Source organism: Paralichthys olivaceus, chromosome 14, assembly GCF_024713975.1.
Source record: "Paralichthys olivaceus isolate ysfri-2021 chromosome 14, ASM2471397v2, whole genome shotgun sequence".
In the NCBI taxonomy this organism is placed as follows: domain Eukaryota; kingdom Metazoa; phylum Chordata; class Actinopteri; order Pleuronectiformes; family Paralichthyidae; genus Paralichthys; species Paralichthys olivaceus.
In genome coordinates, this window is record NC_091106.1 from 3,015,643 (window position 1) to 3,039,440 (window position 23,798).

The window sequence follows — 23,798 nt, forward strand, 5'->3', positions numbered from 1 at the left end:
TATGCAGATTTTTTACCGCAAGCATGCTAGCGATTTTTTCAAGGTTATTGTGAAAGAAATTACCATAATACATTGAAATGATATTAAACTAAGATATTACAATTATTATGATAATTTTAAAATCCTAGTTAATGAAGAAAGTACCACATTTGTGGGTCCCTGTCCGAGCTTGTCGGTGATTCACAATGCGTTGTGGGAAATTCTCATAACCCTCGGTTTGAAATGTGGGTCTGAAAAATCTCAGTTTCGAAGACTGTACAGCCCTAACTCTTGGCCCTCCCCCTTCATTCCAACAAGTATTGGGCAGCCTACCCCTACATGAGAATGCGCAAAACAGAGGGGAAGGATTAAGGGGTGGAATAGGATTGGGCCTTAGACTGTTATAATTATTATGCTGTCCGATGATCCCTTTAACCCTTAAACTGTTACTCTAGGGTTCTTCTCTACCTCATTAAGAATTCTGCGTTGTACCTCCAGGGACTACTCTTGATCATAGGTCTTCTGAAATCTTCATTTCACAAGGCATGGTCGACAGCAGGGGATGCTTCTTGTGAATAGCAAGCTCAAAATGTTTTTTTTGTTTTGTTTTTTTGATTAAAAGTAACTCCAACAAACAACTAATTTGTTTCATTGATGGACTCCATTGATGGTTTTCTAATTACTGACTCCATTAGCTTTTGCTGAAGTTATTAGGCTTGGGGTACACATTGAACACACTGTGAATGTTTGAATGATGTAGTCAGTATGGACAAGAACAATGCAATGAATCTTAAGACAAGTTTATAAATACTAGTAATTCCAAATGTTTCACATACTCTTCTTACCACTGTATATCCACTGTCCACAGGTAGGTGTAAAGAATATAGTAAAAAGCTGGGAGTTGTTTTTTCTTTTATCTATTTATCTTTGAGCTATCATTTGGTTACTGATATCAAATTAACTGTATTGTTTATCACAGTTATTCTCATTATTTGAGACAAACCTTGCTGTTCAGGATGAAACTGATTATTTGTTGACCAAGGAAACAGGCACTGCTCATTTATTCCCTTGGACCACCCACCCCTTCAACCCAGGGTAAACTGAAACAGCCAAGATTAGTATTAATCCCTCTTAATGTAGTGACTCATAATTAGATGACTTGTGAGTAAGCGGTCTCACCTAACTGCTGTGATTTATTAAACACACAGAGGATTTGCTGTCAATGCTGGGAGGGTATAAAGTGAGCATCCTGTCTGAATACAGTGGTATCAGCCTATTAATACTGATGAGCTTGATGAAGTATGCTGTGAATGATGTCAGGAGTTACATCTAAATGAGGAGTCCTCACACTGAGACGGGGATAAACACTGGCCTCTCCACTGAATCGTGCTTTCTTGCATTTTGTCATAATCCTCTGCATTTCTTGCAAACTCTTTTATGACAATAACATAGACCTGTGTAAAATACATTTCATGTCAAATTCAGTTACACACCAATCCACAGCTTTTGGAAAGTGTAGTGAAACAATATTTTCATGGTTGGATCTTCACTAAATGGACATTTTAATTTGAAATACCCTTAAACACATTTTCTGGACTTGGCTCGCCCCTCACCTCATACCACACAGGGGCTTTTTTTAACATAAGGGCTTATATGTTGATTTACTGCTTTGTTGTCATCCGCACCAAGCCACAAGTGCAGTTAAAAAGCCACCATTGACAGTACAGCTGGCTATGACTGTAATGTTATGAAAATTGACCATGGCCCTGAGACTTAGTTCAGTAGTAGTTCTGGGGGATTTCGGGCTGGAGGAGTGCCAGAGTAATGGAATTCTAGATCTGATCTGCAGGGTCTTCCTCATGCAATGAGGATGGTGGTGGTTGTGTATTGTATTGTCATGACTCCTGTTCAAGTTATGCTATATTAATATGATATGAAACCAGATGTTGACTTTATTCTTTGATATTTATAGTCTATTATAGACTGACATAAATCATGAATAAGTGAATGACTTGTATGATATTGCAGTTAATATTCTAGGTTACTTCTTTGGTGCAGAGGGGAAAAAATCTAACTTGGTGTTTGACTCCTGACATAGGTGGTGGTGCCAGCATGCTTCTACAGTATATAAAAAAGGGTTCTCATGATATTTGCTGCCTCTGGCCCTATCTTCTGTGCTGGTGGAGGCAATAGGGTCCTCAAGATGTGCTGGGCCCCTGTCACCTGGCTCTCTCCCAGGGATCTGACCCTTCCATCACTCTCAATGACCCTGAACAGTGTTTTCCATACTCAGAACTACACAGTTCAAAACAACAAGAATAAGGGCTTAATTTTTACAAGTCTAAATATGAGAGGCCTTTCACATCATACTTTGGAGACAAAAACTAATAAACGTGCCTGAGATTCTGTCCCTGCCTGTCTATTCCCAGCTCCTCTCTCTGAGCTGCCTTTGCCTGATGACACATTTTTGTAACATTTCCATAAGCACTTCATTAATTTCTTGTTTAAACTTCTATTTGATATCACTGGGGTCCTTACTTGTTTTTGGTGCAGTTAAAAAAGATTGGATATCTTTGTTCATAGGTTCTTTACAGCAGCAGTATAGAGAAGTAACACCCATTAAACTCGCTAAAGCAAATAATATACCTGATTAGATTTGAATTTTCCTTAAGAAGACAATCTCTAATATATTACTCTCAATATGTAAAAGTACACAACATTAAGAACCCTTCCAGACACTGAGTGCAATCTGATAGAATTAAGAATGTTTTATTTTGCGTTTATAACTAGCCAGCATGCGTTCAGTGCATATTCTTATACTATTTAAAATGATCATTGGTTATGTTTGCAATGATATTGAGGGATGGGGGGGGGATTGAGGACCTGAAATGTTGGCCTTCTATACTATGGAAGAAGGCCACCATTAGCACCAACACATCATTGCATGTTTATGATGTCTCATCTCGCTCAATCTGATCTTCAGTCAAACTGTAACTGCTTGATTATAAAAAGTCCAGCTAATATAAATTACCTTTTGTGGTTGTGTTGTATGAAGAGACCATATTCCATTCAACTGCAGTTTTTCAAACACCAAATCAGTGTGCTAACAGTGGCTGTGTGTGATTCCCAGTAGAGTGCAGTTGTGTTGTGAGCCTCTGTGGCAGTGGTGTATTGTGTCTTGTGTGAACACACACTAGAGTTGGTCTGTGTAGCGTGTGGTTTCTGGAATCTCTCCTACCCCAAGGGAATGCCATTAGTGGGGAGCTGAAGGAGTGCAGCAGGTGAAACAAATAGGGACGATAACTCCCTACTCCTACAAGCGCACACACACACACACAGCTTTGTCTCTGTGTTAGCTGCCTTGCCTCAGTCTTTTTTCTCTCTTTCCATATCTCACTTATTTTTGTCTTCTTTCTCTCAAGTCCCAGGGTATTGTACATTTTCTACACAAACAGTGGTTATTGACACATCCTTGACATAAGAGTTGTTTTATATTTGTCACCAAGATAAATGTGTATTAAGACATTTGACACTTCGGTGCTATCTATTGGACGAAATCAGGATGTCATTTTCTCCAGGTTTTAAACATTTTCAGATCAAGTCCCTCAATAGCTCTGTTTGTATCTGATGTAGAGCCCGACCATCAGGCAAGTTTTATCAGTCCGTTTAAGTTGTAATAAAGCTGGTATCTGCATTATTAACAGTTGATGAACAACAACAAATTGAACAAATTGAAAGCTAAAAATAGGTGCCTTGTCATTTTCTCCCTTGTCAGTATAGCATTGCTTGCTGATATAAAACATGCTGACTAAATTAGTTCACCGCAATGCGAACAAATGCCACTGCTCATCAGTGAAGGACAGCTAATTAGCTCTTAATGTTCAGCGTTGCACAGATTCTGCCTCACTGGTAAAAATATCTCTGACTCATATGTCAGCACAGCTACAGGCATTGAATTGTATGTACTATTTTTATGTTTTTGTCGTATTACTTATTTCCAGCTATCAAAGAATACCTTTTACATGGTAATAACTAGTAAAAACCTTGAGATGTTCTGGAGATTGGTAAGGTGAGTTGGACGGCCTGCATACTCCCTGCACTTCTGTGAATTATTGTCCTATGTAAGTTCAACATTGCAGTTACTTTTTTACCTCACCAAAGTGGTCCTCCATTCTTTCCCTGCAATTATGTATGTACATCCCTCCCACTCTACCCCCTCTGATCCTGTCCCAATTAGCCTTCTTGCTCATGTGCAAGGGTGCATCATTTAAGAATGGGATTGAAATGATTTACTACTCTTCGTTTGTCTGGGAATACAGTTTATAATATCCCTTAATATGATGTGCACTTAGTAAAAATCTAGTCAAAATGAATCGGAATGATTCAGCATCATCTGTAGAAAGAGTTGATGCTTTGTCAGCTCCAGTGAAGGACAAAGATATTAACCATGAAGGATACATTCATGTTAGGAATGTTACACAGATCATATCCTTACTTTCTCTTTGAAGTTGTAGTGCCACAAAATATTTCCCCTCCAATATATATATATATATATACACACCACATTCATACACAAATGTTCAAGTGCACTCTTACAGATTTAAATTGAGCGTGATAAAACATCCGTAATTTATAAATACACTGAGCGTAAAGTATGTTCATCCATCACATGGGGGACAGCAGGCTGTTAATGTGAAACATATTAAGTAGACATTGGGGCCTGTCCTCAGTGCAAAATATGCAGCATAGAAAATACATTTTATGTACAGGATAACAGGTGCAAAGCTGGCAGGCTCCAGCCAAGGCAAGGTTTGGCAATGAAGTCATGCTGTTTGAAGGCTCCTGCTTTATTTTTACTGGCTCTGCTTTTTTTTTGTTGAAACAGAATTCTGCTAAAAGGAATTGTCTTTCAACCGAACAAAGTATTTTTGTAGAATCTGTGTTTTTGTTTGGATTTTTTTTAGATCTGGGGGCTACAAGTTGTTTCAGAGTCTTTCCGTCCTGACAGGAACAGATTTCAGGGAGGGAGCTGAGTATTATATACCAGTGGTGGAGGGCCATGCCAAAGCAATTTGTTTTTCAAACTTTCTTCTGAAATACAGAAGTAATGGTAATGCAAAACCAAGCGGCAACATCCCGGGCTGAGCGCTGAGGCCAATACGGAAGTGCAAATAACTGCAGTTCACTGGGTGGCCACTTGAGGCTGGCTCCAAGAGGGAGTCAATTCCCATTGACTCCCATGTTAAAAAGCCCGACTTTAGAGCAGAATTAAACGTGTTTACAGCCTGGTTCAAAAAACGGTTTTAGTCTCAATCAGTAAGTTCTTCCTCCATGACAACTCTGGGGGGGGTGAATTTTTTTCTAACTCGCTCGTTTCGATAATATAGAGGTTTGAAATTATGAATAATTATCACTTGATTGACACGTGACGTCACCGTTAGCTCGTCACTCTGGCTGTTAGCCTGAGGTCTGCTCGGCTTCACCTGAGCTAACAGGCTAATCCCCGTCACCGAGCACGAGCGGAGTCTGTGGGGGAGTTTTCACTCACATGTGAATATCATCGTCTGTTGTTCGGCTGATGTCCTGACGGAGAAGTGGAAGACGTCTGTGCTGCAGTGTCTGTGGTGAGTAAAGTACTGTCTTTGATTTACGTGTCAGTAGTGATGAGCAGGTATCATTGTTACCTGCCTGGTTAGCTTAGCTCCGCTAACCTCCAGGCAAGATACCAGCAGTAACGGCGATGCTAACGGGAGGGATGGGAGTTATTAACCCGACATGAAGCGTCCACACAGCGGAGAGAGGAGCGTTAGAGTTTATGGTGATAAATCTTTTAAACTGAAGGCGACTGTGTGTTTAGTGAATATCATCAAGTTAGATATCTAACGTTATGTAAAGTTGTTCAGCTGGCCAACCTATTTAGCTTGACTACGTTACTGTGAGTAACTTCAGTAATAATGTTTTATTAGATTATTGTTTCAGAAATAACGTTAGTGCAGCTGCTGCAGTGTGAAACTTGTTGAGCTGAACTTTATTTATGAATGAACAGTTTACCTACCAGGTATAGACCTGTTTTCATAACTTACTAACAATTAAAGCACATTATTGCACATGATGCATTACATTATATATGCAATACTTTTAATGTGAAAGAACTCCATACTGCACATTCATTGTAGTACACTGTTTAATCCCAAACCATATTCAGATACATACTTAAATATCCACAGAATATAAGGACACAGACTTTGTTTGAAAGTAACACGTATCTCTGCAATAATGCCATACTTTTATGTTTCCTGTCATTTTATTAGGGACGGACGAACCTGAGGGACACAGCTGTGCTGACCGTGTTCTGTTTCTTATGTCAAAAAAGAAAAGACAACACTTTTTATCTAAGGTTTATTAAATCAGAAAGTAAAAGATGAACATTGTTGTGATAGTGTTAATTTTACCAACCATAATGGATATAGAAATTGACTCAATATTATTATCATGTTGACCAGCCTGAAGCTGCCGATCTCCACCATGTTGCTGCTGCCACAGTGGATTCTGAGGACATCAGGTGTTGCAGTGCTTCATGAAATGAAAAAAGTCATGTTAAAGGATGTTTTATGCTGAAATCATTGTCACATCTGTAGATATTAAGGAACAGAGGAGAAACATGATAATTTACAGATACTGTACAATACAATAGCCTACAATAATTTTGACACATGTAATATCAGCTGTGTTAAGCAGCCAAGACGGGTACTTACAGTTTATTCTGTGTTCAGCAGGTGGAAGCACCACAGATTTCAGCCAAACTGATGTACTAAAAGAAATAAACATTGTATAAATATATAAAATGTCTTTCTACCACATCTGTAATATTCAAGGTGATAATCTCTCACAGTGCTGTTGATAACAGTCCACTTCAAGTCCCTCAACTTCTCGCAGTGTTAAAACAGATATATATAATAAATATGAGCACTGTTTACAACAGTGGTGTGTGGAGATTATAATCACATCTGCACTGGGTCTAATTCACTGTGAATTCTATAACAGGCTAAAAAAAAGAGGTTGTAATAGTAATGGCGGTTATACAAGTCTATCACATGCAGCTTATTAATATTAACTTATTAAAATTACAATCAAATGACAAAACACAACTCTTTACTAAAGCTAGTTAACTTGCTTCAAACTTCATTAGATGTGTTAAATAAACGGTGAATTACCTCAATAACATCAAAAACCACTTGAGGCTTGTAAGTATATGTGGTATGATTATAATAATAAATAAATCAATAGGTTTTGTTGTTGTAAAGTTTCAGGGTAACTTACCTCTGTTCGGTTCGATGTTACGACCGCGACCATCCCGGAGCAACTACACCGCAGCGCTAGCCGGTTAGCAGTCGCGGGTAGCATGTAGCCTAGCTCCTTAGCCTGAGCTAACCAGGAAACGATAAGCTCTGTGGGCGTGGCTCGGTTGTCAGTCTTCACTCGGCCCGCCTAGCGTCCACTCGCGCGCCGCCTTTTTGCCCATTTATGGGTTAGCCCGGAACTAGGAGGAGTCAGGCCCCGGCAAGATGGCGCCGGGTGAAACGCCCACTACGAGCCTCATTTTCACTCTACAGAAACCAACGGGTGACGTCACGGACACTACGTCCATCTTTATATACAGTCTATGTGCAAAACTAATTTGGCATACCCCTTTAAGTAGAACACAGACATCCACTTTAATCATCAGTTTCAGTAGAGACAGGCCAGGAACTTAAAGGGATAGTTCTCAGAAACTAAAACCAACGGGAAGACATGTGAATTGGAAAGAGTTATATCAGGCAGCATGTTTGGAGTAAGTTATTTTCTGTTAAAACCTAGGTGACTAGAAGTTGAGATACCTCAGTAACTACAGCCCGATTCTTCTCCAGAGTAACGGCAGATAATGTTCATGGGTATAGAAGAATTTACACTGATCTGCTTTACAAAACTAGCAGTAAAACTATGATTTCTCCTAATCAGTGTTGGAATAAGATAAACTGGTGGTCATAACATAACCTACAGTATTATGGCATCTAGACGTCTCTCCTGTGTTTCTTTACTGAGATCATTGATGATATTTGTAAATGAAGCTGCTTTGATCCCCCATGAAGCAAATAACAAAGCAGTATTATCTCTCCTGTGTTTGACGTGATAATGCATTTCCCATTTCAGACTCAGGTTCAGTGTAGGCTCTATAACCTGGATGATGTTGTCAGAAATTAGAAAATTGTATGATTAAAAGATCTAAAGAATCGTTTTTTCACTCAAGTCAGATTAGTAGAAACTGTTACACGCGTTATTTCTCTCAAGAAGTCATGTGAAGTCATCTTTTAATTGACTTTGTATTTGATAAGGCTTCAGGAGCTTGTGAGTGCCAGTAAGGCTTTTGGTTCTCTGTTCCCTCATCTTTCCCTCCTCCTTGAACAATCCACTTAGAGTGTTCTTGTAAATACAAATGCAAACTATATTCCATGTAGCCCTTTAGGAAATGTTCTTTTGCGGTAGCCATTACAGCCATCCAAGCATTTGGAAAAGTTTTAATTTCTCTAGGGCTTTCAAATTGCCTGTTTAGTTTGCGCAGAAGCATTGTTCCAAGCATCTATAAAATACCACTGTGGCCTATTGAAATGACCATATGGAGCTCCATAGCATTGTTCAATCCTAATTGCCCCCTTCTACAAGTGTCAATTTCATTCAGGAGAATATAGGGACCGAGGGCAGAAGAGAAAAATGAATGAAAGAAGGGTGGGGGCCGACAGCTACGGAGGCTGACATTCATCAAACTTCTCCCGACAGATGGATAAGAACACTGTCGTGCAGGACTTGGTTCAGCAGATGAACAGTGGAATTCTCCCTGGATTTCATTTAGCCTTGCTGGTCTTGTTAAAGCGTTGTCTCTCTCCTCAGCAGGAGGAGCCTTGGCATTGCAACCAAGGACCCTGACTCTTAATTTTAGTAGCTGAAGAAGCCCAGATCAATAACCATCAGTGTTTGGTTGTGGGCCGCTGCGTCGATCAAAGGGGAGGGGAGGGATCACCCACCCGTCATCTGCTGCTCCCCCTCTCCCTGCTTCTTTTGCGCCGGTACAGAAGATGTCATTTCATTTGGTCCGTACTCTGTCTCAGAAGTTCTTTTTTGATTTCCTCTGCTGATGTCTACATACAGACACATTGATTTTGTACATATCCATCTATGACAGAACTGCAATTAATGATGTCTTGAGCAGTCACAGAGCCATGGATCTACAATGCATTTACAAAGTTATCAATGCTTTCTCTATGCTCCCTTGTTAGCAAAATCATAAACAAAGGAAGTCCAAAGTACCCTTACAAAATATTTTTTTGATGTTAATATAAATCATACAGGTCAACAAGAATGTATTTTAATTTAGTCAATTTCTTGACTATAACTGTGGCAAGTGTTAACACAATTATTGGATGTTTTTTGTGAGTTACATGGAGTCATATGGGGACATCAGAAACTTGAAGTTAAAGGTAAAATAGTGTCTTGTACTGTTGGATAAAAGAACACGATTCTTTTCAAGTCCTTAAACTTAACAATCTATCAAGGAAAACCTTTGTACAAACACTGCGGTGCATATTAGGACTGCATGATATATCGTCAGGATAGCAACATGTGTGATATATTGCAAAAGACTGCTTGAACTGCAATAAATGGTGTTCCATGTGCCATGCATTTATGCTCTGCATGTCAATATATTTGGCCAATCAGATGGAGCCCTGCTGCCCTAGATAAAACACATCAAAGATATTCAGATCTTTGACAGGTTTTTCCGTCTATTAATCAATGTCGGAAGAAGAGAAAAGAGAGCGAACAGAGAATTGCGAGGTGGCTCCGTCATATCTCTTGCAGCCCAATCCCCACTATATTCTACTCTGGAAACTTCTAGTGATCACGTTTGACCCGGGTCAAATTCATCACTATGAGCGGTTGAGTATATAAAGGAATTGTGTAGCTCATTTATGATAGTCCCAGAACCTGAAGGGAAAGTGACGCACACACACTGATTCCACCTCTTTCTCTCTCTTGGACTCAGCTGACACCTCTGACCCGCTACAGTTTATATGTTGATTTAATATCAACACATAATGATCGATACTTTTCTTTAATTAGTTAAATCTTGATTCAGAGCAGCACATTCATCAGCTGTCCCGCTTGTTTTTTCCCCCTCTCTCTCTCAAACACGGACAAACACATACTCACACGTGTAAACTCAGACTGGGTAAAAACAACAGAATTTGTAAACTTAGACAACATATGGAGAGTTGGAGGAGATGGCGGGGCGTGCTCGGTTTGGCTTGATTCGGTTGGCGCAGTGCGCAGCACGAATGTTAGAGACACAGAGAGGAGCAGTAAATTACTGACAGAGCTGCTAAAAACTGTAAATGGTCCAAACATATATGAAAAGACCCCTAATGATTTCTATAAGTGGACCTAGTGGAGCTGTGCATGGCTGAATGGGTGTCTGCCCTGGACCTGGTGGCGTTGTGGGCGTGCTGTGGGTGCCCTCTCCCTCTGGATGTGGTACTGTAAGTGGCTCAGGCGTCAATAGCCAGGGAGAATTTTTTCAATAAAATCATTTTGGATGGAATGGAAATAATGCTTTTAATTTTTGTAATAATATCGTGCAGCCCTAGTGCATATATAATCTGTTTGATCACACCACCTAAACCGTAGACGTATATTATAGTAATCTAACTTCAGAATGTTAAATGTTAGATTCAGTTGTTCAACCTTTTGCGATTTTAATGTCAGCTGTCAATGAGCTTCCAAAATCAGTGGCACTGATGCACATGTTAAGCTTTGCTATAGTCTTGTACTAAAGAAAATCTGTGTTTTATCTGTTGAACATGCTTTTTGTAAGACAAGAAAGTTGCTCAGTAGCAGCAGCACTACAAGAATATAAGCCTTCTCTTCTGTTATGTGTTGGCCATTAAAAAAGCTCAATAGTTCCTTGCTTCATGCTCAGCTCCTCAACACAGTGATCCTGTGGAAGACAGGCCTGTTTGTATAACTCTTGACTTTGCTTAGAAAGTGCAGGGTCTTAGCAGAGTTGCCACGTTGAAATATTTGTTATTGTTATTTGTACGTGTTTGCTTGTGTTGTGTGGACAATAATGCGTCTGCAGCTCAGATACATCTCCTGTTGTTGCTCCCAGTGTCCTAAGCCTTTTCTGCTCCACTGCCAATAGATGTGCATGTGTTAAAGATGGCCTCTGTTTTGTGGTTAGCCTGCCTCATCTTGAGGCGCTCTCCTGGGGCAAGGGTTCACCCCCGCCTTCCCGCTCTCTCTCTGACTCTTTGGTGGGGTCATTTGGAGAGGTAATCCACACATGGCTGGATACTCTGAAGCTCCAAGCAGAAAGATGGGGCTCCAACATGGTACAGATAGATAGGATTTGGATCATGGTGAATGGCAATAGGCTCATTTGACACACCTTTTTTAACCAGTTATTGTAAACTTGAGTTGGACTTGTACACACTCCTGAATCAGGACTGCTACCCAACAAACCCAGCCCTCAGATGGCAACATGCACAGCTGGGTGAGCTGCTTTAATCCTGCAGTTTTTCTTTTTTGGTCAATGTCAGCCAGAGGTCAACCTGGTTATAGAATGATTGCCTCACCGTGGCTGCAGCCGTCGTTATTTATTTCATTTCACTCCCCAAGCCCTGGAGATTGAGTTGAAGTACAGAGCCTGTATTTAGACTTTATTTAAGAAGATTGGTTGTGGCCACCGACAGACTGCTCCAGTCAGCCCTGTGTTCACCGATGGCCAGCCGGATCAATACAACACAATTGAGTTTTCCAATCTGTGGTCTTTGGGAATGCAGCCACAGCACTTACAGGGTGATCGCTTGTGATGAAGTCTTCATCAGGATCTATTGACAGATTCATTTGAGCACTCTAATTCCACCCTTACTACATGTTTTTTTCACACTGTAAAGTAATGGGACACTAAAACCCTATTTAAAAAGTTTTCTGGCAGTTGATGGACAGATCGAGACAGCAGAGCTGTTTCACTCTCTGAAGTTAATGCTGATTCTTATTTTTATTTTGGTTAAATCCTAAGTTTATGGGTTTTTTTGGGGGGGGGGGGGGGGGCAGTTGTTGCTAAATTTAGACTGGTGTCATCCATCACCATAAACTGCTCCACAATTACCGATGTAAATATTATTAAAATATTACAGCACATGATCAAATATTCCAACAAGCAGCAAGCAAGACATGCTTTGCTTTTGAAAGCGAGGCCTAGAAGTGACCTGGCGGCCGATGAAGGGACTGTGAAAATTGCCAAATTGTTTCATATTTGATTTCTAAACAAGCCGCAGGGATATTGGATATCACACAGTAATCACATGTGCACCTTGGAAACTGGTTAGACACTCTCCTCTGCTTTTGATGTCCAAGTTGTTTTTTCTTGTCTGGAGTGGAGTTGGTCTTAAGAAAGCCATAATCCTCATGGTATTGCTGCGGCGAGCGCTCCTCTGGCACAACATTTCCCAGCGTCGTGCGTGACTCCACTAATTTTCCCCATTGTTGTTTTACCTGTTTTGTATTTTTGCTTCCCCTTCTTGACCCCGTTTTTTTCTCTGAATTCTCGAGAGAAAGCGAGACCAGTGAAGTCAGGGTGGATTGGCCAAAGGTGGTTCTCAGAGTGGAATGCCTAGCGAAGCGCCTTTCTCTGTGAACTGATAACTCCAGCTGGGTTTAATAAACTTTAGGATTCAATAGGTAGGGCTAAGCTCATGATTATGGTTTGCTTCTGATAGCTGGTATTTTACTTTGGTCTGTTATATAATGGCTCATTATTTAAAGTGTGATTAAAATAAAGAAGTGTATCATTATTTATGTACAGTTTTTAAAGGACTGTTTCTACCACTTCTATTAGAGAGGTGTATAAGTTGTTCTTGATATGAGAGGCTCCTTTTTACCTTAAACTAGCAGTGTAATGATTCTGAAATTTAGACCAAGATACAAAACATTCACAAGCTGGTATCATGATTCAGGACGACAGAATTGCAATACCTCAACTCCAAGCTACTGCCAAAGCTGAAGGTGTAGTCTGTTGAAGTCTTATGTAATCTAAGTTAGGGCGGGATGTACATTTATAAATATTTACATTACACCTATGTTTTTCTTTGAAATGCATGTGTCACATTTTGGTACAATCATGATGAGTGATCAGGTCTACAATAACCATGTAATTGCAGATCCCCCATCCCAGGTACCACAAATTATTAATCAAACTGTGGCTGAAAACTAAAGTCTGAACCGAAGCTGAGCCAGATCTGGAGAATGATTCCATCCGTACACAAAACCATTTTTATGATGCAGTCAAAAGCAGTTCAAATTTCTCAAATTACTTCTTACAGTCTACATCCATGCCTGCTGCTCTGTGTCAATCAGCATGCTAACATGCTCGCAATGACTATCTTAGCATGCTTTTGAGCAGGTAGAGCATTAGGGTCTCATGATAAAGGTACAGGTCACCATATTAATTTAGTGTGTGAGCATGGCAACATGCATTTCCTCTGCCAGCACTACTAGGTCTAGGTAGGTATCACATAACTTTTGACCTGAATGGCAAACTGTAGTGTAAGGCGCTTTGAGTGGTCATCAAGACTTGACAAGCGCTATATAAATACAAACCATTTACCATTTACCACAGTCTGGTTCTGTTCGAGGTTCTTGCAGTTATTGAGGACGTTTTTACTCTTCAAAATCGCCAAAGTGCTGCTCATTGTGGGGACTGTTGGGTTTCTCTATAATTTTTAAGGTCTTGACCTTTTATGTAAAGTGCTCTGAGATAATGAATATTATGATTTGGCGCTATACCAATAAAATTGAATTGAATAAAGATGGCAATTTATTAATAACTCTTGAGATTCTGAACCTAACAGTGAGGCCCAGGATGACCAAAGTCAGTGGGTTATCTAACTGATAAGATATAATTCTACAATTGCTTGTGTTTGCATGACTGACTCTTTTGTGTATCTTTCCCCTGCAGAGCTGTGTGATATTGAACCCAACATTTTCCTGAGGCCTTTCCTGGAAGTCGTCCGCTCTGAGGACACCACAGGACCAATCACAGGCCTTGCCCTTACCTCTGTCAACAAGTTCCTTTCCTACGGCCTCATCGGTAAGAGATCTCAATATTAGCATTGTCTATTGATTTTTATTGGGTATATTTTTTTCCTGGAATTACCCACATGTACTGTATATTTCCAAAAGCATTATTATCTTTGTACATGTGTACATACATTTGTGGTACACAAGGAGGCCTAATAATTCTAAGTCCATTGTCAGGTGATGTTACTACATCTCAGTATACTATACTGTTGCAACTACCCCATTATTCTTCAAATATCTTCTTTTCTTAACCACTGCATGAACCAGTGTTGGAGTGCAGTTATGTCGACTACTCCGAACAGTTGCTGCTTACTCAGCAGCTGTTATTCTTTTTGTAGCACTTTGACTTTTTACTTTGAGCGAGATCAGACTTAACTTTTTTTGTTTTGACAGGGGCCATCTTTGACAAGTTTGAAGTGTTTGTGTATAAACTAATAGATCCACTTTGCACCTGTTTATCTGGATTTATACCGAGGATGTATCAGCTAAGCCCTTTTAAAAGTTTGGAGTTTTCCACTGGGAAGCTACAGTTTGGCCTATTCTTCTGCTCATTCAATGTTGGGTTAGTCCAGGAATGCCAGGAATAGGAATGGTCTATTCTCATCATCAGTGCAGAGAAGTTATGCTGGCATATGGTCAGGACTGCCTGTCCTCATTAGCCTCATCATGGAAATATGGCCCAGTGTCTGCCAGTTGTTTTGTTAAGTGTGAAATAAGCATGCATCACCAGATGTTAGTCTAAATAGCAGGGGTTGAGTCAATGTTACAGTGGTGTCAAAACAGCTGCAACCATTGCTGAACTAAATAGGAACCTAAAATTGCAGGGATCTTGTACAGTGCTGCTGGAAATATACCTTCCATATCTGGGTCTTTTATTTGTACTAGTGTTAAACCAGATAAAATACCATGCACGTGTATGTGAGAGGTTTCTACAAAAGATGTGGACTGAGGATGTTGTGGATGTTCATTCAAACTGAAGAGCAGGACTTGATGCTTTCCAGACTGACACTGAAGCTCCTCGCAGTACAAGCTAAGAGGCCCAGGCTCACACATGTACACACAATATGTGTTCAAAGATCACCTCACAAATCGCCATCTGAGTCCCAGAGCCCCTGTCAGTCCAGACCTGACACCAGACCCCCTTTATCCCCACCACCACCATCCTGACGCCATTACACCACCACCACCACCACCAGCACTCATCTGCACTGCTCTAAGGGATGCACAACTGTAGCACTCTAACACTCACAATACTCCCACTCTCCAATGGCAGTGAATTTAAGAAAGTATCACGGTGGTTCAACAACTCGAGTAAAGCTGCTGCATCTCAGTTTGACCGTTGCTCCTCAAACAGATCAGTCTCCAGCAGCCTGTTAACACACTTACCACTTCTCATGTTTTACTTAGCCATGTATCCATTTTTTCCTGGTGTTGGGGTGGAGCTATGAGCAAACTATATTGAATGTGAGCTCAAAGAGAATTAAATGCTAATCTGAAGAATGTGTCAGAAGCTCCCACAGGAAGCTAAATGCCTATTTTCTTACTGAAATGACTGTGAAATTTTGGATTAGGTGAGACTAGTGTCCACTTTTGGTTTCTGACTTAAGTGACCACTGTAATTTTACATTTTGTTCTTGCAGAATGTCAAACCATTCGGGATTTTTCTGTGCAAGTATTGATATTGTTTGACAGTGGCATTGCTCATATAAATATATGGTTTTTCACTCCATAAATCTAGGTTAGATAGGTCAGTAGATAAAAGGAATAGAATAGATGTGATTAATAGATAGGGTATGTTGGTAGATGGATGGGATCCTAATGGAAAATTTGATAGGTATGTCATTTGCAGGAATTCTTATAATTGTTGTTCAAGGCTTAACATATGAATATATATATATATATATATATATATATATATATATATATATATATATATATATATATATATATATATATATATATATATATATATATATATTGCTTTTAGGATAGTTGAGTTGAAGCACAGCACTGATGTTGTCAAGTACTGCCATCTCCTGGCTAAAGAAAATTCAATAACCTAACAATACCTAAGCCCTTTTATGGCCTGGTCCTCTGGATTTAGATGTTTTTTAAATTATTTTATTCAGCATTAGGTTTGTGTGTAATCTTTTCAAATCAGTTTGTTTTATTTACCGGCAATAAGACGTACTCTGTTTGATGTGCTTCTCTCAGTGGACATGACTGCATGGATCGTGATGCTCGCTAAATGATTCATGTAACCAGTTTATGTCTTGTGATCTTTCAGCAAATGGTGGAGCGTGTTGACACCTAGGTTCAGTTTAAGTTTACACACATTGTGATATCATCCCTCTCTATAAGTATTGAATGAGGAAACAGCCTGCAGCAGGCAGTTGTGTCCCTCTGTATCCTGGGTGCTGTGTTAAATATGATCCTCCCCTTCAAGGTGTCACCCTGAACATTTTCCCCCTTGTCCTGCCAACATGTCCAATGCAACCACTTTACCACCCTCTTCTGTTTTTTGGCTTGTCTACAGCCCAAAAGAAAGGAAAAGGTCTCCCCCCCACACACACAGTTATTTCACTCACTCATTTCTATTAGTGTGAGATAATTCCTCTCAATCTGTGGCCTGAGGTCTACTGGCATGGAAGGAGTGACAAACTAAGCCTTAGTGCTGACAGACATCCACATCTCTGCTCTATCCTCTACTTCCCCACAGCTCATCTCTCCTCCCCCGTTCCTCCTTCATTTTCCCTCTGTTTCTGCTGCCCAGCACAGTCAGCAAAGCCCCTCACTGCGCTGCTAGCAGCCACATGGGTCACTAGCCCACCTATGGCTCAGAGCGAGGCTCAGCAGAGGCTTAAGCTGCAGCCACTGCCAGAAGAGATGAGCTTAGAGTGCAGCTGTAGCCTGCCTGTGACTCTAAGGTTGAATAAATTGTCATTAAATGAAATAGCCGTTATAATAAAATACCAAAGAACATAATTAGCATCAGCAGCAAAAATGTTTAACAAGGAAAAGAGCAATACCTCCTACACAACCTCCACAGACAAAAAGTCCAAACACAGTTTTTCAAGAACAAAGCAACACCAAACGGTTAAAGAAAATGCATAACAAGCAATTGATTTTGAGGCAAAGGGCTGGGGTGGCAGTGGTTAACCTCACAAAAAGGAGGAACCGAGTTAGAAGCTGCTGGCTGGCTGTGGTATCTCCGCATCTTTTCTTGTTGCCTGCATAGGTTTTCTTCCTCAGTCCAAAGACAAGCAGGTTAGGTTTATTGTTGTCACTTTTAATGTAAGTGTGAATGGGCATCGTTTTCACACACGACAGGAGAATTGAGTCCAGACTTTACCTAGACATTGCTTTTCACACATGCACAACGCAGCAGGAGGTTCTCTGCACAGATTTGTTTTGCAACAGTAACAAATCCTCTGCAGGATTCAGGCAAAAGGTGGAGCAGCCTGGGGCAGCAGGCGGAGTAAGTAACATATTAATTCCGCTGCGGCGGTCACATGATCATGTTTACAGCACCCCTATTCCGCCGTCTGCTCTTATTGGCACAAACTCTCTTGACATCTTAGTCGATGTCTTCTATTTTTTGTATGACACCGCTTTTTCACTAGTATGTTTTTGATTTTCTTTTGTATCCGTCACATGTTCGAAGCCTCATCAACCCCCTGCTCATGGTGAATGCAATGGGGGATCCCTTGCTGTGTTCACACATCGGATTCTCCCAACTTTCTATAGACTTTATACAAGAGGGCCAGGAGGAGAAAGTCTGCAGAAACTGCATTTGTGTTCCGGAGAAAAAGGAGGATCTGCGGAGTTCATTAAATGTCTGAAAGCAGCTTATGTGTGTCAGCCCTGTGATAGAATGGCGACCTTTCCAGGTTGTACTCATGCAGTGTCAGCTGGGATTGGCTCCAGCTCCTGCATGACCCTCAAGGATAAGTGGTATAGCAAATAAATGGATTGAATAATGCACTGACAAAACTGTTCAAGCATTTTGGTGTAAGGCTTTCAGTGATAACCATGACAGCAGCATACTCTCTTTTAAAGAAACTTTTTTTGAATAAAAATTCCAAATAACAGTTCAAAAAAAAAGATATTGCTATGAAAGTAAAATGGTATATAAAGGAACAAAGAAAAAGTTGAAAAATGAAGAGCAAAATAGTCTTTATTTGAATTCCATAAGGTTTACAAGTAAAATACATTTTACAGGTAAGAGGGAGGGAGCAGTGCTCTGCCTTTGTAAATGCTGGTATAATATCTTTTGTGGCTCTGGAGGAGCTCTCTTAAGTATGAGAAAGTAATCCAATGTTGTCATCAGGGTCATATTGGCCTTTATTTAATCTCCCCCTTGTGGCCCCCTTAGCTTAATGGAAATACTACACTTAACAGAGAGTACCTCTTTAATTAAGATATAGTTAAACAATAATAAGAATAGGATTGTAATCAAAGTTCTTCATTGATAATTCTCCCAGGGAAATGAGTTGCCCAAAACCAAACACTCATGTCATCTTGCGTCACCACAGCAAATGATCTTTGGAAAAAAATGTTGAAAAGACGGCAACCCTAGTCAAGAAAATCCAAACTTTAAAGTGTATGCATACCGTGTATTAACCGCCGCACACCGTTACTGTGGAGCTAAAACTGGGAGCAGAGCAGCCTGCCTGAAAGATGATCTTGTGCTATTCACAAGATGAACAGGTGAACAAACTAATTTTCTTCTCTGGCCATGGAAAATGCAGCAGTCCCTTTGTTTGATTTCTAAAGATGTATTGGCCCTTATGTAGTGTGCAGCTTGAGAGCTTTTTGTGTGTTGCTCTCTTAAAAACCAGCCACTCTGCTCTTTCTCTTCGCTCTCAATCACACCATGTCTTTGATTTTTGTGACCAGAGTTTGATATACTTAAACTTCTTTATGTGGCAGCTGGTTCAACCCCCTATTGACTTTGCCCACATACCCTCAGGCACGTACACACATGTTGAGCCTCTCTTCTGCGTTATTTTAACAAGCCGTGGCCCCCTCCACCCAACCCCTCCTTTGGACACTGCTTGTGTAGACTTTGTGCCAAGAGAAGGATTAGTGTTTTATATCACTTATGACATTCTGCCGGGTCCCCCCATGGCTCCAGTTTCTGTGTCTGGCCATCGGATGTTTTCAGCACAACTTCCACGCTTGTTGTCGCCTTTGCCTCTAGAGGGATGCTGGCATTACTGTGTCTCAACAGCCTTAACCAAGTATACACCAGTTCTCAGCCATTGACCTACTTATTCCTGATATACTTTGAACTCCAGTTCTTCACAATGAGTAAAATCTCTTTACAGTTTCTAGGTTTCCTCAAGTATCTTTACATTTTTTAAGTCAACTCCAAGCACACGCTGAAACAGAAAGCTGCAGTGTCACATTAAACCTTTAGCTGCCTCTTTTTTGCACACATCAGTGTCTTCATGTTGACAGGCTGTATTGCTGTTTTACTTGGAAAATCTTCATCTGCACCTCCTTCTCCCTCCATTCTTCCTCTCCCCTCTCTTCCCCCCTCTGCTTATTAGTTAATGGATTACTGCTCCTGGGGGCGATGGGAAAGTAAAACAGGCTGGCTCCAGGCAGATAGCTGGCCAGCCGCTCAGGTTTCAAAAACACTGGCTCCTGTTGCTCTGACAGCCAGTTTGTCCCAGCCGGCCTCTAACAAAAGACCACATTTGGTCATTAGACCCCAGGCTTTGAGAAGACAATGTGGATGGACCACACGAGGCTTGTCTAGTTGTGTTTATGTGTTGAGCTGTTGGGGCTGTTCATGCTTGCATAGTTTACCAACAATCCCCACAATCAGATGTTATACCTCACTCAGCCTACAGCACACACCATATCTAACACAGAATTGTGTTGAGTGCTAATTTCTGTTTGAGTGTGTTTCCACCACATGCAGCACAGGTAGAGCTAGTTAAACGCTGCTCTACATTTTTTCTGACACTGGATGTTGGAAATAAGTAGTCTGTCAATACTTGAGGGCGTCCTGTTCCACTGGGAGTCCACACTATAGTGTCACCACTCTGCCCTGAACCCAGAGTCGTCTCTGAACAGATGAAGTCTACATGGCAGCTGCAGATATTAACAGGCTGCTACAGTTGTTAATAGAGCTTTTAATGTAGTGTTACTATAGAATTGTCTGTTGTACTGTGATTCCTTCATGGAGAGGTCACGTGATGCAGTATTTACACATTCCTGTGTAGGCAACAAGTAGATGCGTGCCACTCAGTTTTTCTTAATGCCTAAGATAATTTCTCTTTATATATAGATTTAACAGCCACTTTAAGAGGCACAATTGGGAAATGTAATTTGTATGGTCAGCAAATATAAAAAAATGTACAATCCCTAAACCAGTTTCTAGGTGATGTCTTCACAAGTTCTTGTTTTGTTAAACCAGTTGTCCAAAACCAAGAGGTATTTGGTTCATCACAGAAGAAATATTTCAAATTTGGGTATAGCTGGAATCAATTACCAAAATAGTCCTCCTACACCATCCCCACGGCATGTTAGGTGTAATCTCAGCAAAAACATTCAATTTAAACAGCTGTGACATTGTCACCACAACCTGAACATTATAAGCGTTTTGAAGATAGAGCTGTTGTATTTGATTGCATCAAAGTGGGTGTACTTGTAAATGTGACCACTTCATGTATTCCACATATAAGAACACTGAAGTGAAGGGAAATAATCAATATGATTAGACTCATTTATCAAAACTGCTCTTGTATGTGTCAGAGTTTGAATTTTGGGGTCAGAATTCTGATTTATGTTTCTTTATGTTTCTTGTTTACTCACAGATGCGAACCATGAAGCAGCAGCAGAGGCCATTGAAAACATGGCAGACGCCGTCACACATGCTAGATTTGTGGGAACAGACCCTGCCAGTGATGAAGTCGTCCTCATGAAAATTCTACAGGTACATAACAACTTGTTTTATGGCTGTTATTAGTGTAGTCATGCTCAGACCTGTACTGTACTAATGAATCCAGTACAGTAGTGTCTAATAAAAAGGACCTTTATGAAATTCATAATTGAAGTTCTGTTGAGACTGTGTTTATCTAAGTTTATGAAAATATAATGAATATTAATATTAACAAGTAGAAATGGCTAATACATAGTTTTTTTAGAATGTATTTATTAACAAGTTTGTCATCTAGGAAAATGCAGTGTTTTCCACAGGTAAAGAAATGACTTGCTTGCAGCATGTGACGATGTGCATGCAGATTCCTGTAGTTATGAGGGAGGCAGTGTAACCCAGTTTATTCTTAAACACGTTACATGCAGACTGTTGTTAGACACTGAAATTAACCAATCTATAAATTCCTCATGTTCAGGGTATCAGCAGACACTAGAATTTACAGATGTTCACCTACATGGAGACTACCTGGAGACTTCAGCTCTGCAGTGATGCATAGCCTCTAGTCCTCTCTCAGTTAATGCAGTGCACACATCACAGGCATGTGGCAAAAAAAATGTGTTAGTTTGTATGAGTGAAAATAAGTTATTTTGAAGAGTAAAATAAAGCATTTTAATCTAAGATGTGCTTAGATTGAAACAGAGAGATTTCATCAACTTGGTTAGTGCATCACCTGCAGATTTTTGTACATTTGTATTTTGCTGTTTAAGGTCCTGAGGACTCTGCTGCTGACGCCAGTGGGAGCCCACCTGACCAATGAGTCTGTTTGTGAGATCATGCAGTCCTGCTTTAGGATTTGCTTTGAGATGCGCCTTAGTGGTGAGTAACATCCAACACATTCATGAACCTCTATTTCAAACAGCATATGTTTCACTTAACTTACAGTCACATCAACTCTGCAAACAATGCAAATTGTCTGTGCCTACACATCATCTATTTTGCCATCCTGTAATGTATTGGTTTCCAGTCGGGGGGTCAGAATAGGCTAATATATGTTGAAAACTAAATCTGATGGTTCATAAGATGATTAATGGGATTGTTCTTTCAGACTTTTCAACAATAATTTGTGATTTATTATTTACTGTTTGACATTAAGTTTCTTCTAAATGTCTCTGTCTTGTGGTCTCTCACTCTTAGCTCGACTGTTTCTTGCTTCTTGATTTTATTCTGCCTGGTTTTCATGCCTTTGTCTCCCCTTTGTTTGCAGACCTTCTCAGGAAATCAGCTGAACATACACTGGTTGACATGGTGCAGCTACTTTTCTCCAGGTAAACAAGTAGCATGGTGGTGGATAGAGAATGTGGGTAGATGTGTTAAAGTAGACATTGTTATTCTGTTCCACTTTAATGTGTTCGCAGCTGAATGGTTTAAAGCCAAGTTTATTCTCATATATGAAAATACTTAGTTTATTTAGGGACTGGTTTGTTAGCTGAACTATCTAAGCTAATCATTATAGCTGCAAGCAGCGATGATCAGGCTTTCACACCCCTGCGTGCATCAGAGTGCGCAACAGCAGATAGGACGTGCACGTGAAAGTATACAACATGTAATGTCCTGTATCCAGTAGGTGGCAAACATGACGATAACACAATATCATCATTTAGATGGCTTCAAGCTGGAAATCTTATTTCACATAATCATTGAGGCAGATCCGACCACTCTGTATTCTGCAGACTCAAAATAATACAACTTACCATTTAATGGCCAAGTATCAAAATTTGAGGCCTTGCCAAGGATATAAAAACAATCTTCATAAAAAACGCAATCATTTAGCTTTTAATTGTGGAGGTCTCTACATTATGCACACCAATTCAGTCAGAGCAATTTCATTCTCCAAGTCTAAAGATATCTCACCCAAGAAGGAGAGCGGGCTGGACTGATGCTGCTCTCTTCTATCACGTCTGCATCACAGATTGGAGGTTTCCTGCATATATTTCTCTCTTAGGCCTCATTATTCCCCTTAAAGCTCATGAATTTCATTTTGCTCTGTGCTTAAGGTCAATGGACCACAGATTCACTAATGTCATAACATGATTTCTCCTTTGGCATTTAGCAGAAGAGCCCGACACACGCACATGCACAGGCATGCACGCGCATACACACACATAAACACGCATACACACGCATACACACACATACACACACATACACACGCATACACACGCATACACACGCATACACACACACGTACATACACTATCCCCACAAACCCCATTCAGATGCATCAGAGTGCCAGTCACATTCGGTCACAGACAAAGGGATGAGCCAAGAGAGCTGCACACCGTATGATCTGCATATAGATGAAGCTGGTCTCTGCTTCAACAGCAAAGCTCCCAGCCCCATAAATACTAAGAAGCATATCTATGCACACACACACACACACACACGCGCGCATTCCGAACTAGCATTGCCAACAATGCCAGACAGAAGCAATCAGGAAAATAAGCTACAAAAAAAAGCGTGTCTGCTCATCTGAATATGAAGGAGCAGACCTGGCGAACAAACAAAGCTCAAAATAAAGTTATGGTGTGATTCACCTCCTCTCTAATGCCGTGTGTCACCACAAAGACAATTTGACACAGGATTTGTCACAAAGTGATGCGTTAACTTCACTGCAGCTGATGTCCAGTGTTGGTTTTTACCAAGCTTGTTACCAGTCACTGACGCTGCCTCCAAGTCCTCTTGGCCTGTTTTTATTTAT

The 23,798-nt window shown here is 40.4% G+C and overlaps 1 protein-coding gene and 1 long non-coding RNA gene across 8 annotated transcripts in view; one reads left to right on the forward strand and one right to left on the reverse strand.

Annotated features, from left to right (window-relative positions):
* gbf1 (golgi brefeldin A resistant guanine nucleotide exchange factor 1) overlaps window positions 1-23,798 on the forward strand; it is a 78,723-nt gene that overhangs the window by 25,755 nt on the left and 29,170 nt on the right. For all 7 annotated transcript variants that reach the window (XM_069538317.1, XM_069538319.1, XM_069538318.1 and 4 more), the window contains exons 4-7: window positions 14,027-14,158; window positions 20,979-21,097; window positions 21,808-21,916; window positions 22,305-22,365. In XM_069538317.1, the coding sequence (XP_069394418.1) occupies window positions 14,027-14,158; window positions 20,979-21,097; window positions 21,808-21,916; window positions 22,305-22,365 (421 nt within the window). The remainder of the gene's footprint in view (window positions 1-14,026; window positions 14,159-20,978; window positions 21,098-21,807; window positions 21,917-22,304; window positions 22,366-23,798) is intronic.
* Window positions 6,365-9,898, reverse strand: LOC138413701 (uncharacterized). The gene is made up of 3 exons (XR_011246112.1): window positions 7,300-9,898; window positions 6,735-6,790; window positions 6,365-6,552 (listed from the first exon to the last, which is right to left on the reverse strand). It is a non-coding gene; the product is annotated as an uncharacterized lncRNA (long non-coding RNA).